Here is a 19212-nt window from a genome sequence, read left to right on the forward strand (position 1 = left end):
TCAGTCAGACGTGCATCGCGCAGAGGGACTTTACCTCAAAACTGTAATCTCCTCTCCACCCAGTTCCTCCTCCCTTCCTTCATGCCAAACTCAACTCATGCAAGGCTAGTTTTCTTGGTTGTTCATGGTTAGTTTTTGTATAAATTATGGATTTTTCAAATGTTCATTTTTTTCCCTGTGCTTAAAACTCATTAAAAAAAGTGTTTACAGCAAATGGTTCGTAAGGCTGTAGCGTGAACTCTTACAATGTTAGTTTACTCTGTTGTTCAAGGATTTCTCAGTGTTATTCAATGTTTTTACATTTAGTTTACTATTACACTGTGCATTCTATGCTATAATTAACTATTTTTGTGCTTAAAAAAAATCTTTATAATCACATACAGTTCCTACTGTCTGGAATGGATTAATTGTATTTACATACAGTCGTATGGGGGAAATTACTTTGGGTCACGACCAAATCGGGTTGCGACCAGAGTTTTGGAACGAATTGCGGTTGTGACCTGAGGTTCCACAGTAATGGATCTCATTTAATTAGTTGGTTATTATGTCTTTTCAGAAAGGCAGAGCAGTGTAATTTTTACATTTATAAGACATTTAGACAGCTATTTCTGCCATAGCTTTAAATGGTTACCATTCTTTTGTCGTTTTCCTACTATTTTTCGCTATTTCTTTGCAGTTTGCTCCTTTCATTGTACGAGGGGTGTATAAAAAAAACCAGACTGATGCCATAAAATATTTTATCCATCCATCCATTATCCAACCCGCTATATCCTAACTACAGGGTCACGGGGGTCTGCTTGAGCCAATCCCAGCCAACACAGGGCACAAGGCAGGAAACAAACCCCGTGCAGGGTGCCAGCCCACCGCAGTAAAATATTTTATTATTTTCAAATTTACAAAATATAATTTTCCCCTTCAATATACTCTCCCCCTGTGTCCGTACACCGCTGGAGACGCTTGTTCCATTGCAATGTTCAAAGTCTTCTTTGAGCGTTTTCATGGCAGCGGTCATTGCTTATTTCATGACATCTGTTGATTCAAAATGCTTCCCTTTCAACGTGCTTTTGACTTTTAGAAACAAAAAGAAGTTACACAATATCAGGTTGGGTGAGTAGGGTGGGTGATCCATTACTGGGATATTTTCTTCAGCCAAAAATTGGAGCACGGAGAACGCATTGTGGGCTTGGTGACGACATTTTCTGGATGGTAGCAGACGAAGAAGGCTCACTAAAAATGACTGCTGGAGTCAAACCGTTTTAGATATTAAGTTGAAACTGATAAGAGGTGCTGGTTAAGATGTAACATAAGAAAGCATTGACCCATATTGGCCCTCCCCTCACAAGAGCAATAACAACAAGAGCAGTCTGGTTATTTTTTTATACACACCGTATATCTTAATAATGACAATTAAAACAGGCAGATCACACACTTGGGCAAACAACACTGAACGATGAAAGGCTTCAACTACTTCAGCATCAGACCCACTAATCTTATATATAAACACTACCAAAATACCCGTGCTTCGCAGCAGAGAAGTAGTGTGTTAAAGAAGTTATGAAAAAGAAAAGGAAACATTTTAAAAATAATGTAACATGATTGTCAGTGTAATTGTTTTGTGAGTGTTATGAGTGTTGCTGTCATCAAGGATTTGATTATCATTATTTCTTTCAATCAGGTTCGTATTTGGAGGATGTGTTGTGTTCAGGTTACATTCCGTGTTTGTCAACTGTTGTAAAGATAACAGGTTCCATTCATCGAAGTGATCACTACCCAAATCGGTACTCGTGAATCTAAGATGTTTAACAGGCATTCCCGGTATTAAATTGTGGATTTGCCTGCGAATATTTAGCGGCAGCGTGTCTATGAACGCAATTTAAAGTTAAGCTTTACACCTTGCTTTCCTATTGATATGTCTACAAAGGCTTCTTGAGCTTCAGAGGGTTGTTCCTGTCTTACTGCATCAATAAACAGCTCGTCTTCCTCTTTATCTGAGACATCACACACTGCATGCACGGGTTTACCTTTCCGAGTCCTGTAAACTTTAGCGAAGTGCTTCAATTTACCACATTTTTTACACTGTCTTCTTTTAGCTGGACAATGACTTTTTCCACAGTGTGCTTTGTTTCCGCAGTAGCTGAAGTTATGAATATGCTTGTATGCGTCACTCGCTTCGTATTCTTTTGCTGCCTTCTCAATTGTGTAATGCGATTTTTGTTCAGCGCTCTTTGGAGCTTTTGCTTTTTGTCTGCGTACTGCGTTCACGGTCAGTTCACGCAAGCCGCTCGGAGTACATGCATCGAAGGTTCTCAGCTGTGCTTGTGCTATCTCGTGTGATGTTGCGATGTCCACAGCTTTATTTAATGTTAGCTCAGACCCGGCACTTAAAAGTTTCTCTTTTTCTCAGCACTTTTGCTGAGTTTGTGCCAAACACTAGTCTATCCCTGACCATCTCATCTTCGTTTGCATAAGCACAGTCCTTCACCAGCAATTTTAACTCCATTTCAAAGTGATCAAAAGTCTCATTTATACCCTGCGTCTTCTCACTAAACTTGTATCTCGCGAATGTCGTATTCATCTTAGGCATGACAAACGCCTTGTAGCGGCAGCGTGTCTATTGGATTGCTGCTGATGGACGGCCTTATATGGGCAGGCATTCAATTACGCGGGAGGCGTGGGTATGGGGGACGCAATATAGGCAGGCAGCCAACTGCGTGGGAGGCGTGGTGATGGGGGACGCAACTCCACCTCACACGGCGACCGAGCTGCAGGCTATGGCCGTATAGATGTACGTAAGTAGGATTCAGTTATGACTGTTACGCGTAGAATTTCGAAATGAAACCTGCTTAACTTTTGTAAGTAAGCTGTAAGGAATGAGCCTGCCAAATTTCAGCCTTCTGCCTAAACGGGAAGTTGGAGAATTAGTGATGAGTGAGTGAGTCAGTCAGTGAGGGCTTTGCCTTTTATTAGTATAGATCAACGCGCGTGTCTGTCTGTCCATCCGGCCCGGAAGTGCGAGGGTACAGCATGAAGCTCAAAGAAATCGACCTTGTCGCCAAAATGAAACTGCCAACAAAAGAGAAACTCGCTTAGCCGCTAATACACAAGCGAGATGAGCACATCGGCAAAACGAAACCTCAGAGGAGAGAGAAACTTGCTTAACCGCTGATAGACAATGGAGGCGAGCACACCAACAAAACGAAACATCAAAGGAGAGAGAACTCGCTTAGCCGCTGATAGACAATGGAGGCGAGCACATCGGCAAAATGAAACCTCTGAGGAGAAAGAATCTCGCTTAGCCGCTAATGCACAACCAATGCGACTGATTGATTGGAGCCAGCCCTGTCCTTTTACACCACGGGCTTACACTGCTAGTTAGTTAATAATGGATTAAAAAACGTGAACTCCAGGAAAAGCAGAATGAAAATCAAGGTGAACATATTGTTAAAAAGAAAACAAAAATGACATGATCCCATATAACTGCTTAGTACATTTTAATAAAAATCACCAAACTTAGTTTTGTACATTTCTAAATTGTCCCAAAAACACGGAAACTAGGAAATAACAGCTCGCCTAATTAGGCTAACAACACAAGTAAGTTGGAACAAAAACCTGCAGCCATAGGGGGGAGTTTGGAAACCACCACTCTTAAACAGAATGTGATTCATCAGACCAGGCCACCACCTTCTTCCATTGCTCCATGGTCCAGTTCTGGCAGTCACGTGTCCAACGCAGGCACTTTCAGCGGTGGACACTGGTCAACATGGTCACTCTGACCAGTCTGCGGCTACATGGCCCCATAAGCAGCAGGCCGTGATGCACTGTGTGTCCTCACACTTCTCTCTCTCTGATCGCCAGCCTGATGTTTTTAGCAATTTGTGCTCCAGTAGCCCTTCTGTGGAATTGGACCAGACAGGCTAGTCTTTGCTCTCTATGCACATCCATGAAACATGGCTGCCTGGTCCTGGTTGTCCTTTAAATTTATTTTGTGTTTTATACTTGTCGTTAGTTTAGACCACTTTGCAGAAGAGCTGTTTCCACTTTTTCCTGTCAAAAAAGCCAAATGAAATCCACTGTGATTCAATGTTGTGAAACAATAAAACAGTAAAACATCCAAGGGGATGGATATAATTTTATATGTGAAGGCTCCGTCCATTGTTGTATCTGACCCCCTCCCCTGTAAACATTTAATTACGGGTTTTTCCAATTTTTTTGTTCTTTCCGCTCTCCCGGGCTCCTTTTCATGTGCGTACTGGGAACGTCCCACAGGGTCAGTCTTTTGGAAAGTTATGTCACATAGTGTGTCATCTGCCCTCTTCAGTGACTCCTCAAGTCTTCTGGGCCTTTCTACTCGTTCTTTTTTCACTTTCCCCTGATTTTCAGTCACTCGTTTTTTGGTTGATGTTATGAGAGTTATCTGCTGCAAGAACAGTCAGCTGCTGTATTTCAAATTGGCAGTACTGTGTGCAGCATGGATGGAAGCCATGACCTGGGGTCTACATTGTTCTGTGTGTGTGGCAGTGCCTTCCCTTCTGATCCTTGTAGGTCTTGCAGCTTTTCTCCACAATTTCCTGTTTACATGGGGCTTTGGAATGTGTTGGATGGGCCTGGAGGGATGGGTGTTCTTCCTTTATAATGAACATTACAACACAGCTATACCCATTGTCTCTTCCAGTGGACCACATGGTATCATCTACAATCTCAGCACGTCTCATTGATATTGCAATCTGGATGATACAAACCCATGACCAGCTCAACCTTAATAATAATAATAATTCATTACATTTAAATAGTGCTTTTCTCAGTACTCAAAGCGCTGTCCACACAGGGAGGAACCAGGAAGTGAACCCACAATCTTCCACAGTCTCCTTACTGCAAAGCAGCAGCACTACCACTGCGCCACCTGTGAGGACAACCTTGCAAAGACCGATCTTCTTTTTATCCCAGCTTATCCAGCTATTCGGCACCCTATCTCTATTCAGCTTGGTTCATTATCACCAACACCTGCCAAGTTGGTATACAAACTTGGGGTGGTGATAGATGATCATGGTCCTTCAAGGCTCATGTTGCTGTAGTCTTGCAGATTCACGCTGTACAATATCCACAAGATCAGACCATATCTGAGAGAGTATGCAGCACAACCCCTGGTCTGGTCTCTGTCACGGCTGAACTACTGCAACTGTCTGCAGCCGAGAGTCCCTGTATGTGTCACCAGGCCACTGCAGATGATTCAACATGCAGCAGCAGGTCTGGTGTTCAACCTGCCTCTTTTCAGGTCACCACATTGACTTCCTGTAGCAGCACACATTAAGTTTAAATCCTTGAAGGTGCTCTACAGGGTGGTCAGTGGGTCAGCGCCTATATAAATATATGGAGGCACTTCTGAGGTTCTCTTCTCCTTCTCAACCACTCATGTCTGCTGATGAAAGATTTCTAGTGACACCACCTCTGCGTGATATCAAATCTCAGTCTAGACTCTTTTCTTGTTTAGTTTCTTGGCAGGTGGAACATGAGAACAATCTGGACGAGAACAGGCCATTCAGCCCAACAAAGCTTGCCAGTCCTATCCACTTAATTCTTCTAAAAAACATCAAGTTGAGTTATGAAAGTCCCTAAAGTCTTACTGTCTACCACACTACTTGGTCTCTGTGTAATGAAAAACTTCCTAATGTTTGAGTGAAATTTCCCCGTAAGAAGTTTCCAACTGTGTCCCCGTGTTCTTGATGAACTCATTTTAAAATCACAGTTTCGATCCGCTGGACTCATTCATTTTATAATTTTAACAACTTCAGTCAGGTCTCCTCTTAATCTTCTTTTTCTTAAACTGTAAAGGCTCAGCTCTTTTAATCTTTCCTCATAACTCATCCCCTGTAGTCCCTGAATCAGCCTTGTCGCTCTTATCTGGACCTTCTCTAGTGCTGCTCTGTCCTTTTTGTAGCCTGGAGACAAAAACTGTACACAGAACTCCAGATAAGGAACCCACCTCCATTCTGAACTTCTGACTCCCTCAAGATGTTTAAGAAGTGTTTCAAGACTCTCTTGTTTGGTGAATTTCTGTTTGTTATGTGTTGTAAATTGTAACTTGCTTATATTTTGTTTGGAGTTCTTCACTTGTGGTAATCAATTTTGTAACCTTGCCCTGTTCCCAAACAGTAGCCCTTCCTATAAATTGCTTAAAATAACATCAAGTCAATGATTTTAATTGTTGTAACTTTTCAGTAGTGATTTGCACTGTGCTATTGGCGTATATTTCTTTTAATAAAGGAAACTGTCAGATTAAGGCCTAGTCCACACGTACGTGGGTATTTTTTAAAACTTTTCCTGCTTCATTCTTAAAAAAAATCCCATCCACATGCACACTGTTTTTTAAAAAATCTCCATCTACATGAAATCCACTGTCAAGTGGGCCCAAGTGGACTTTAATTGCTTCACACACTCGCCTTACTATCTTGACACCCCAAAGGCGTTTGCCGTCTTGTGTAATCTTGCCTTGTTGCAGAGGCAACTTTTATAACAACACTGACAGGTGGTCTCATTACAGTTGTCTTTCCTTCAATATGCGGGTGAAACTGCTCATTCAAAGACAACAGCGATGTCCTTGACACAGGAAAACTCTCTCGCCATTCTTCAGCAACGACCACTTCATTCTCAAATTTGTCCCACCAATGAGAGGTCTGACTGGGTCTCGTCCAAAAGTGGCGCTGTTGGGGCTGGGTCAGTGTCGTTGGAGTGTTCATTGTGGCAGTGACCTCCGTAGCGCATTCCGACGCCTCTATTGCTCAATATAGTAATAAAGTAATCGTACGTTTAAGTGTAAGCATGTAAAAAGTCCTGTTAGCATAGATAACACCAACACTACTTTAGCTATGCCTGCCACTGTGCGAAACACCTCACGTAAACAAAACAGATAATGGTGTACACACTGACGTTACAAGCCAAAAATTCCGCTACATGTAGACAGGGAACATGGAGTTTCTAAACATCTCCACCCTGGAAGGAGTTTTCAAAAGGTCCGTTCACACGATTGCAACTCTTCAATTCCACCTGGGAGGGTAATTGTTAACATTATACAAAATTATTGTCTGTTATACCTGTATTTTTATCACTCTTTAATTTAATATTGTTCTTTATTTATGCTGCTGTTGGAGTATGTGAATTTCCCCTTGGGACCCCCGTGACCCTGTGTTCGGATTCAATGGGTTGGACGATGGATGGATAAAATCTATCTATCTATCTATCAAAGAAGAAATGCCCGGGTACGTGTGGACTAGGCTTGACAGAGCAGCAAAGGTCAAGCATCTAAGTGTCTGTCTTTGCTCTCCTCCTAGTGCATGATGGCGACAACACTCGCTTGGATCTCACCATCCCAGGTGAGCAGTGTTTCTACCTCAAGGCCCTGAATGCTGCAGAGAGGCAGAAGTGGCTCGTCGCTCTTGGAACAGCTAAGGCTTGTCTCTCGGACGGTCGGACCAAAAAGGAAAAAGGTAACAAAACCACGGGTTAAGAAGCAGGGGGAAGGCTAAGAATGTTCCAGTTATTTAAAAGGAACCAGTTTTTGTAGGCCTGCTAGATGTTATTTAAGATCTGCTCAGGACTGTCTCATCCAGAATGATAAAAGACCTCTAAAAATCTCGGCTACCTGCCGGCCATGTCAGAAGTTCTTGGGCTACATCCACACAACGATGTCGTCTAAATGAAAATAATCTCCGTCCACACTAGCATCTTCACCTCATTTATGAAACTATCTCTGCCAGGGGTTCCCAACCTGTGAAATGTCCTAACTCAGCAGGAATAAAGGAGAGACGAATTTGTGAGTAAACTAGGAGAAGCGGCAAAAGGCCAAAACAAAAGAAAATACAAATAAACTGTAGTCACTATAACCGAGACCTATAAAGACGAGAGGCAAAATCAAAGTCCAATAACGGACAATTGTGACACTAATGCCTCACCGGGACGCTAACACAGAATAGTGCAGACAGATACTGGATAGCAAGATTCGCAATAAGCATTATGCATGAACCGCAATGAGTAATATGTCAGCGAGTTTACATTGGGAAAAAAAATACTTAACAAGGTTTTTGGACTTACCAGCAGGTTGTTTCTTTCATTTTTTTTTCTTCAAATGTCCCGTCATTTGTTTCAGGTACAAGCCTCACGTGTAGTATTCCACATTTATCGACTACTGTTTTAAAGGTGGTGTGGAAGCTAAACACAGTCGCGGGTGCCGGGGAAAGGCGAAAGACAGCTATAGGGGAGTTCATTTTGGATTAACAGTGTAGATGTACTCTAAGGTTTCCGTTTATGTCTTAGTAACCTCGAGGTTAGGAATATATGTGTTTATTTTTGTTATTTAGTGTTTATTTATGTGCATTTTGTTGTTGGATATTTGGATTTTTGCTCGTGGTGTATGATTCCCTGCAGGCCCGAAATGGTATCTCCCTATATTTAGGCAAGCAGACCAGGGGAATTGAGAAGCCTTTATAAGTATAGTTGTGGCTGCAAGACGAAAAACGATCGTTTGGAGAGGTTTGAGAAGAAGGGTTAGGTTGTGCGAGGTATGCCAGGCCAAGAGACGCCTGGTGGCTGAGCAGTTGGTTGATGTTAAGGAGTGGGTTAGACTCCTTAGAACTAAAAACAGTACCTGAGATTTTTTTTTTGAGGAGTTGCATTTAGGAGCTGAAACAGTCCAGTTTTGTTTTATTTCAAGGATGCTGATACGCTTACATGGACTAGTGACTAAGAATATAGCATGGTAAAAGCCTCTGTGTTTTACATTTTCTGTTTTTTTTTTCAAAATTAGATTTGTTTTGTCATGGGATTTTATATATGTATTTTTTGTGCAACCATTAACATCAGCAACTATTTTTTTTCCTTCTATCATGGCAATAAAATAACCTTTCTTTTGGCGTATCTCTTGTGCCTCTCTTTTTACTGCCTCAGTCATGGTCGGTCCCGGACTGCTAGCATATCATCTGCTTTAGTAGACGGCTTGTGACAGTGATAAGTCGTTACCAGGCAATACAAGAACTGAAAGCCCACAATATCAAAATGAAAGTAAGGAATTTTATCTGTAGATCAGATAAGGTGCCTAGCAAAAAGCCCGTCTTTTATGCTGGTTGTTGATCAAGTCAAGAGTTTAGGGAGGAGATGAGACAGGCACTGGGTGACGCCACAAAAGGTCACTGCTAAAGATACTGGCTGTTCACAGAGTGACGTATCCGAGCAGATTAATGGAAAGTGGAGTGGAAGGAAAAAATGTGACCGCAGAAAAAGGAACACAAGCAACAGGGCTAAGCGCAGCCTTGAGGATTGTGAAGAATTTTGGGGGTTGACAAGGAGTGGACTGCGGCTGGAATCAGTGCTTCAAGAGCCATCATACACAGACATGAGTATTGGGGGGACATGAACTACAACTGTCACAGCATTTCTAGTGAAGAGTTACCAGACAGCTTGGAAACTACAGCAGATGTAGTAACAGTGTGACAGCAAGAAGGTGCTTGGCGTGACATCTAGAAAGAGGAAGGAGGAAAAGGAAACCTGGTGGTGGAATAAGGAAATACAGGAGAGTACACAGAGGAAGAGGATGGCAAAGAAGAAGTGGGATAGTGAGAGAGATGCAGAAAGTAGTGAAAAGTACAAGGAGATAAGGCGCAAGGTGAAGAGAGAGGTGGGAAAGGCTAAAGAAAAGGCGTATGATGAGTTGTATGAGAGGTTGGACAGTAAGGAGGGAGAAAAGGACCAACGGGCTAAACAGAGGGGCCGAGCTGGGAAAGATGTGCAGCAGGTTAGGGTGATAAAGGATAAAGATGGAAATGTACTCACAAGTGAGGAGAGTGTGTTGAGCAGATGGAAAGAATACTTTGAGAGGCTGATGAATGAAGAGAATGAGAATGAGAAAGAGAAGAGGTTGGATGATGTGGAGATAGTGAATCAGGAAGTGCAATGGATTAGCAAGGAGGAAGTAAGGACAGCTATGAAGAGGATGAAGAATGGAAAGGCCGTTGGTCCAGATGACATACCTATGGAAGCATGGAGATGTTTAGGAGAGATGGCAGTGGCGTTTTTAACCAGATTGTTTAATGAAATCTTGGAAAGTGAGTGAATGCCTGAAGAGTGGAGAAGAAGTGTACTGGTACCAATATTTAAAAATAAGGGGGATATGCAGGACTGCAGTAACTGCAGGGGAATAAAATTGATGAGCCACAGCATGAAGTTATGGGAAAGAGTAGTGGAAGCTCGGTTAAGAAGGGAGGTGATGATTAGTGAGCAGCAGTATGGTTTCATGCCAAGAAAGAGCACCACAGATGTGATATTTGTTCTGAGGATGTTGATGGAGAAGTTTAGAGAAGGCCAGAAGGAGTTGCATTGTGTCTTTGTGGACCTGGAGAAGGTATATGGCTGGGTGCCTCGAAAAGAGCAGTGGTATTGTATGAGGAAGTCGGCAGTGGCAGAGAAGTACGTAAGAGATATGTACGAGGGAAGTGTGACAGGTGAGGTCTGTGGTAGGAGTGACGGATGCATTCAAGTTGGAGGTGAGATTACATCAGGGATCAGCTCTGAGCCCTTTCTTATTTGCAATGGTGATAGACAGGTTGACACACGAGACTAGACAGGAGTCCCCGTGGACTATGATGTTTGCTGATGACATTGTGATCTGTAGCGAGAGTAGGGAGCAGGTTGAGGAGACCCTGGAAAGGTGGAGATATGCTCTAGAGAGGAGAGGAATGAAGGTCAGTAGGAACAAGACAGAATGCATGTGTGTGAATGAGAGGGAGGTCAGTGGAATGGTGAGGATGAGGGAGTAGAGTTGATGAAGGTGGAGGAGTTTAAATACTTGGGATCAACAGTACAGAGTAATGGGGATTATGAAAGAGAGGCGAAAAAGAGAGTGCATGCAGAGTGGAAAGGGTGGAGAAGAGTATCAGGAGTAATTAGTGACAGATGGGTATCAGCAAGAGTGAAAGGGGAGGTCTACAGGACAGTAGTGAGACCAGCTATCTTATATGGGTTGGAGAGAATGGCACTGACCAGAAAGCAGGAGACAGAGCTGGAGGTGGCAGAGTTAAATATATTAAGATTTGCATTGGGTGTGACAAGGATGGACAGGATTAGGAATGAGTACATTAGAGGGTCAGCTCAAGTTGGATGGTTGGGAGACAAAGTCAGAGAGGTGAGATTGTGTTGGTTTGGACATGTGCAGAGGAGAGATACTGGGTATATTGGGAGAAGGATGCTAAGGATAGAGCTGCCAGGTAAGAGGACCAGAGGAAGGCCTAAGAGGAGGTTTATGGATGTGGTGAGAGAGGACATGCAGGTGATGGGTGCAACAGATCAAGATGCAGAGGACAGAAAGATATGGAAGTAGATGATCCGCTGTGGCGACCCCTAACAGGAGCAGCCGAAAGAAGTAGAAGAAGAAGAAGAAGAATGATTCGTAGACAAGGCCAAGGTCTAGCATTGATTTCTGTGCTAACCGTGATAGTGAAATGTCACATATTTCGAGGTTTGCTTGACTTTTTTGCCAGGGGGCACTGAATTGGATGGAACACCTGTTGCGTACATTCGGCTCATCTTTCCTTTGGAGGTCCTCGCAGTAGTGCAGCAATTTTAACAGTGCAGGTGTTATCGGGGACAAAGCTCATCGACTGTGTGTTTCATTGCTTAGGAACATGCCGGCATCTATTTCATCATGGGGGTCTCCAAACCCCCAAACCTCCTGATCTCTGTTTGTGTATTATTTCCTTGTGGCACTTGATGTTTCACAGGATACCTCAAACCTTGTATCGTCAATCAAGTGTCATGAGGGACACATTTACAAGATTATTAAGATTTATAAAGTCAAATTGCTCAATTTATATTTTAATTTTATGAGCTAAAAGCTTATTGTTTGAGTTCAGTTTGTTCAGTACTGTATGTAGTTCAAAAATTAGAAATTTGACTTCTTCATCTGGAAATGTGATGTTATTATTGTAGGGGGTACGAACATAAATCAGACATTTTCTAGGGGTGCAAGGCATAGAAAAGTTTAGGAACCACTAATCTATGCCCACACTAAAATGACTTAAAACACAAATGACATAGCCGTTCCTCTACAATGGGAATGTGTGCGTCAGTGGAAACTGAAGAGGAATTTTTATTCTTTATGGCCAATGGGTCGGGTAGTAGGCTGCTGCCGCTGGGCCACAATTTGCTGTTGTTTATATTGGTATTTATGTTGAAAGTTGGTCGTACAGTGGCTGTGATTATTGTGCTCGATTTACCAAAGGGGCACAACCCTACTCTGATGATCCATTCCTAGTGGGCCATAAAGACACTTGTATGGGAAAAAGTGGGTCACAACACCAAAAATGTTGAGAAACACTTTTAAGGAATAGTTATGCTTCTAGCTATGTGACTTATTGTAAAACTGTAGGGACCGGTAAATTATTTGCCGTAAGTGCACATAATATACAAAACACAATTTGGATACTTACAGGCATGCAACTCAACCAGCACCATGGAAAGCCGGTCTTCTGTGTCCACTACTTTGGAATTTAGACATCTTTCGAGAAGGGTGACCTGTCAAAGAACGAGATATTGAAATGAGCAGGATCCAGTCAGGGAAGTCCACGTATAAGCATGAACCAACCAGAGAATGACTGGACTGTACGTTTTCAAAAACTGTTTATTTTCACCCATCCACACCGCAGTGTTTTCAGAAACATACATCTCTGCAGAGCGTTTTTCACTGTGTCTGTTTTCAGCCATTAAAAACACCGGGGCACTGTGGATAAAAGGTGAAAATGGAGACGAAGGTCTGCACTGTAGTGGTGAGGATGTCTATGTAGTGTTATTTGTGAGCATGAGAAATCCTTCAGTGTTTCTAACCACATTTACTGTCCCCAGAGCTAAATGATGCTGGACGGTGTCTAAAGTCAAAGATGTCAGAACTTCGACTTTACTGCGACCTACTCTTGGAGCAGGTCCAAAAAATCCAACAGTCAGTGCAGCCGGGTGAGGAAAGCCAGACTCCAGATACACAGGTACCAATTTATCATTTATATAGTGCCTTTCATATCAATGGAAAAATATTACTTCTATCTATCTATCTATCAAATATTAGTCACAAGTGCATGTAGAAAAACATGTAGAAAAATACAGCAGAACAGTAGCATCTGTGTTTAAAGGAATACTACACCCAAACATTAAAGTGTTACTGTCTTTTACTCACTTCACATAATTTGTTGTGATAGCCAAGAAAAATTTTTAACCCTTAAACTTCCACATACTTGGGGGGAGTTAATGCACCCCTGGATGCCAAATACTTTTTGTTGCACTTTTTAAGTAAACGTCACCATTCACCAAGAAAAAGTAAAATTTTAATGGAACACATATTTTTTTCATGCAAAGAGCATCACAATTACTGCAACACTGATCATTTTACACACTGCCAATGAATTATAAAAAACTATTAAAAAATCTACTGGAACAATATGAAGAAGGTAAAACTGACACCATTGATGAAATTCAGTAAATCACCGAGCCAACTGCGCTTGAAGTCGCTGCACGTAAGCACACAGAGGCTAAAGCTGATGCTTGCAGGCTAGTCTAGTGCAGCGGCAGAATCCCAGGGACAGTGAGGCTCATTCACTAGGGGGTGCCAGTGGACATGAGCTGGTCATTAAACTGGGTATTGGTGCCTTATGGCACTTGATGCTTCACGGGATTGTGACGATGTGGGTTCTGGCTCCACACTCCCTTTGATGTTGGAAGCACTTGAACCCAACACCGTCGATAATGTTGCCGAGTGAGCTAGTCAATGGAGGCAAATTACTGAGCAAGGGGAAGGTAGAAAGTGCAAAAGTGCTTTTATTTAAAACAGTCAACAAAAACAGTGTTCATAAATAGTGCAGGTCTTCACAATTCATTAAATAAATAATCCATAAAAAGAACGTGGAGTAAAACCAATAAATAGAAAAAACAATCCTTAAAAACGAGAGGTTAAAATCTTTTTAGGAAGCAGTCTTAAAACCATCAACAAATACGGTGCTCTTCTGTTAGCGTCTCGCCTGCTTATCCCGTATGGGCCAAGCAGCAGGCAAGACGCTCTCTACAGCTGCCCTCCTCAAACACACGCAAGACTGGAGACCTCCCGATCCCTGGCTTCGGTTTGGCTCTCATCCCAGCCTCGAGACTTGGACTCCTTGGTCTCCAGGACGCTCACACCAAGGACTGCCACTCCAAGCCTCCCGACTTCCGCTGCCTTTCTGCGGCCTTCTGCGGCTTGTCGCTTTCACCTTGGTCACTCCCGCTACCTGCTCGCTCAGCGGGAGCGACATCTACACAAACACGTGGGTGTCGGCCTAACACCCAGCTTCCATGCAGCTGTCCACGAGCTCATTCGCTCGCACGTCCGCCGCTCTTGGCTCTCTCCCTCTCACCGACCTGCTTCCGCTCCTGCTCCCGGTAACCTCCGTCCTCTCCTTTCCTTTCTCTCTCCGATCGTTTCTTTCTCTCTCCCTAAAACCGACTCGCGCTTCTTTTAAAAGCGTGAGGGGCCATCACAGCTGCAGCATTAGCCACGGGAGCAATCACGAATGTGGGCAGTTCCTCACCTGTGCACACGGTGAGAAACGCCCACATCGACGACTGCCCCGCTGCTACATAACAACCCCCCTCACGAAGCCGCCTCGGGTGCGATGATTATTTATTTAAAATCAATGGCCTTTTCTCCACGAGCTGTGGACCCATAACACCACAGGGATACCTCAACCCTTGTATCATCAATCGAGTGTCATGAGGGACACATTTACGAGATTACTGAGATTTATAAAGGCAAATTCCTCAATTTATATTTTAATTTTATGAGTTAAAAGCTTATTTTTTGAGTTCAGTTTGTTCAGTACTGTATGTGGTTCAAAAATTAGAAATTTGACTTCTTCATCTTGAAATGTGATGTTATTATTGTAAGGGGTACGAACATAAATCAAACATTTTCTAGGGGTTGCAGGGCATAGAAATGTTTAGGAACCACTAATCTATGCCCACAATAAAATGGATGCCAAATACATTTTTGCTGCACTTTTTAAGTAAATGCCACCATTCACCAAGAAAAAGTGAAATTTTAATGGAACACATTTTTTTTCATGCAAAGAGCATCACAATTACTGCAACACTGATCATTTTACACACTGGCAATGAACTATAAAAACTATTAAAAATCTACTGGAACAATATGTACTGGTACAAGGTGCAACTGATGCCATTGATGAAATTCAGTAAATCACCGAGCCAACTGCGCCTGAAGTCGCTGCACGTAAGCCCACAGAGGCCAACGCTGATGCTTGCAGGCTAGTCTAGTGCAGTGGCAGAATCCCAGGGACAGTGAAGCTCATTCACTAAGGGGGCTCCAGTGGACATGAGCTGGCTGCTTAACGAATGTACGGCATGGACTGATCAGCTCCGGCATGCTGGCAAATTGCACTTGGAACCGACTTTAGTCGGTTGTGGCGTTCAACAAATGTACGTTGCTGAATATACTAAGCTCCGGCGTGCCGGCAAATTGCATTGGGAAATGACTAAAGCCAATTCTGGTGGTTTAAGAGTTAATGGCGTGTTTTCATAGATAAAATCTGAGCAGGAACAGGAGACACACTCAAATGGGATCACAATTTTCAATTGAACGGTCGCCTTTCTCCCTCATTGATTGTTGAAGAGTCTTATCTTCAGTTTAGAAGAATTCAGATTGCCCTGAGCATTTATGTAACACAATTTTTGCAGAATATGTATGCATTGTGAACAAATGAATGACTGAGTCCCAAACCACAGACACAACAAGACCCAACACAGTACCAGGTTCAAGTAAAGATTTCTGTACTTCTCACAGTACCTTAACCACAAGCAAGTTCCAATAAACAGTCCCCTCCCTCTCCTTCCACTTCTCCAGGAGAGCTTTGTGTTGTGTCTTCCAACTCTGAGTCACCTAAGTGAGGTGAGGTGGCTCCTTTGATGTTGGACTTTGAAGTACTTCCTATGTCATGACACAGCATGGTGGAAGCAATTCCAGGTCATATGGAAGCTCCCCAAAGTCGAGAGACCCTCTCTTGGCAGTGCCCTCTGGGGGCACCCAGGGATCCTAGCAGTGTTGCTATTTCAAACTACAGGTCCCATGAAAACCTGTGAGGATCCAAACTGGGACCATACCCAGAGTAGTACTGCCACCTTTTACCGTGAAAGATAAACTGTCCCTGAAAATCAGTAAAAAAAAACTAGGATAGGAACCTTCATAAATCCCAGCTGGGTTGCACCTGCACTTATATAGTTCATCTATTATGGCCTTCCGGGAGATTTTTTTTTTTATGTACGTTTGCTATTGTTAATTATTGTTCACTATACGGGTGCATCGCAATAAATTAGAATATCATTGAAAAATTAATTTATTTCAGTAATTCAATTCAAAACTCATATATTATATAGATTTATTACACACAGAGTGATATATTTCAAGTGTTTATTTCTTTTAATTTTGCTGATTATGGCGTACAGGTAATGAAAACCTAAAATTCAGTATCTCAGAAAATTAGAATATTGTTCAAAAGTTCAATATTGTAGACTCCTTGTGTCCCACTGCACTCAGATAATTAACCCAAAATTCCTGCAAAGGGGTCCTGATCCTTGAAATGGTCTCTCAGTCCGGTTCAGTAGGCCACACAATCAGACTGCTGACTTGACAGTAGTCCAGAAGACAGACATTGACACCCTCCCTCCACAAGGACAATAAGGCAGAAAATGTCATCGCTCAAGAAGTTGGCTGTACACAGAGTGCTGTATCCAAGCTTATTAATGGAAAGTTGAGTGGAAGGAAAAAATGGGGCAGAAAAAGGTTCACAAGCAACGGGGAGAACCGCAGCCTGGACAAGAGTCAGTGCTTCACGAGCCACCACACATAGGGACATGGGCTAAAACTGTCACAGCATTTCTTGTGTCAAGCCACTCCTGAACCAGAGACAACGTCAGAAGCACCCTACCTGGGTTAAGGAGAAAATGGACTAGACTGTTAACCGCTCAGTGGTCCAAAGTCCTCTTTTCAGATGAAAACTCAATTTTTGCATTTAATTTGGAAATCAAGGTCCCAGAGTCTGGAGGAAGAGTGGAGAGACACAGAATCCAAGTCGCTTGAGGTCCAGTGTGAAGTTTCCACAGTCAGTGATGATTTGGGGAGCCATATCATCTGCTGGTGTTGGTCCACTGTGTTTTATTTATCAAGTCCAGATTCACCACAGCCATCTACCAGCACTTAATGCTTCCCGCAGCTAACAAGTTTTATGGAGATGCTGATTTCATTTTCCAGCAGGACTTGGCACCTGCCCACACTGCCAAAAGTACCAATACCTGGTTTAATGACCATGGTATCACTGTGCTTGATTGGCCAGCAAACTCGCCTGACCTAAACCCCATAGAGAATCTATCAAGAGGAAGATGAGAGACACCAGAGCCAACAATGCAGATGAGCTGAAGGCTGCGATCAAAGCATTCTGGGCTTTCATAACACCTCAGTAGTGCCACAGGCTGATCATCTCCATGCCACGCCGCTTTGATGCAGTCATTCGTGCAAAAGAAGCCCTGACTGAATATCGACTGCACACGTGGACATACGTTTCAGTAGGCCAACATTTCTGCATTAAAAATATTTTTTTATTGGTCTTATGTAATATTCTAACTTTCTGAGATGGTGAATTTTGAGTTTTCATCACTTGTAGGCCATAATCAGCAAAATGAAAAGAAATAAATGCTTACAATATATCACTCTGTGTGCAATCAATCTATATATAATATATGAGTTTCAGTTTTTGAATTGAATTACTGAAATAAATTAACTTTTCAATGATATTCTGATTTATTGAGATGTACCTATAGGTGCACATTTTATCAGAAGCCCTGTTATCTCTGTTCTCCTTGAAAACATGAGAACCAAATTTTTCATAGCTGTCACTACAAATCACAAGGGGTAAATGACATACAAAATATTGTTTTTTGGTGGCATCTTCATTTAAGTGTAATTTACTTACAGATTATGAGATATGTGAAAGAAAATTACTGAAAAAATAAAAGAAGTATTTGAAAAGTATTTTACTCTAGATAGGAGTACATGTGAGTAACATGGTGGGGCGAAGGCCAAAGTGCTTGATAGTATTATTAATGGCTGGGATACAGTTGTGCTTGAAAGTTTGTGAACTCTTTAGAATTTTCTATATTTCTGCATAAATATGACCTAAAACATCATCAGATTTTCACTCAAGTCCTAAAAGTAGATAAAGAGAAACCAGTTAAACGCATGAGACAAAAATATTATACTTGGTCATTTATGTATTGAGGAAAATGATTGAATATTACATATTTGTGAGTGGCAAAAGTATGTGAACCTCTAGGATGATCAGTTAGTTTGAAGGTGAAATTCGAGTCAGGTGTTTTCAATCAATGGGATGCCAATCAGGTGTGAGTGGGCACCCTGTGTTATTTAAAGAACAGGATCTATCAAAGTCTGCTCTTCACAACACGTTTGTGGAAGTGTATCATGGTACGAACAAAGGAGATTTCTGAGGACCTCACAAAAAGAGTTGTTGATGCTCATCAGGCTGGAAAAGGTTACAAAACCATCTCTAAAGAGTTTGGACTCCACCAATCCACAGTCAGACAGATTGTGTACAAATGGAGGAAATTCAAGACCATTTTTACCCTCCCCAGGAGTGGTCGACCAACAAAGATCACTCCAAGAGCAAGGCGTGTGATAGTCGGCGGGGTCACAAAGGACCCCAGGGTAACTTCTAAGCAACTGAAGGCCTCTCTCACATTGGCTAATGTTCATGTTCATGAGTCCACCATCAGGAGAACACTGAACAACAATGGTGTGCAAGGCAGGGTTGCGAGAAGAAAGCCACTGCTCTTCAAAAAAAACATTGCTGCTTGTCTGCAGTTTGCTAAAGATCACGTGGACAAACCAGAAGGCTATTGGAAGAATGTTTTGTGGACGGATGAGACCAAAATAGAACTTTTTGGTTTAAATGAAAAGCGTTATGTCTGGAGAAAGGAAAACACTGCATTCCAGCATAAGAACCTTATCCCATCTGTGAAACATGGTGGTGGTAGTATCATGGTTTGGGCCTGTTTTGCTGCATCTGGGCCAGGACAGCTTGCCTTCATTGATGGAACAATGAATTCTGAATTATATCAGAGAAT

The 19212-nt window shown here is 42.4% G+C and overlaps 1 protein-coding gene across 1 annotated transcript in view; it reads left to right on the top strand.

Moving 5' to 3' along the window:
• LOC120524942 (pleckstrin homology domain-containing family A member 3-like) overlaps positions 1-19212 on the top strand; it is a 47403-nt gene that overhangs the window by 9736 nt on the left and 18455 nt on the right. The window contains exons 3-4 of the mRNA XM_039746824.1: positions 7326-7481; positions 12883-13019. Coding sequence (XP_039602758.1) covers positions 7326-7481; positions 12883-13019 — 293 coding nt within the window. The remainder of the gene's footprint in view (positions 1-7325; positions 7482-12882; positions 13020-19212) is intronic.

This window comes from Polypterus senegalus, chromosome 3, assembly GCF_016835505.1.
Source record: "Polypterus senegalus isolate Bchr_013 chromosome 3, ASM1683550v1, whole genome shotgun sequence".
NCBI classification, from domain to species: Eukaryota; Metazoa; Chordata; class Cladistia; order Polypteriformes; family Polypteridae; genus Polypterus; species Polypterus senegalus.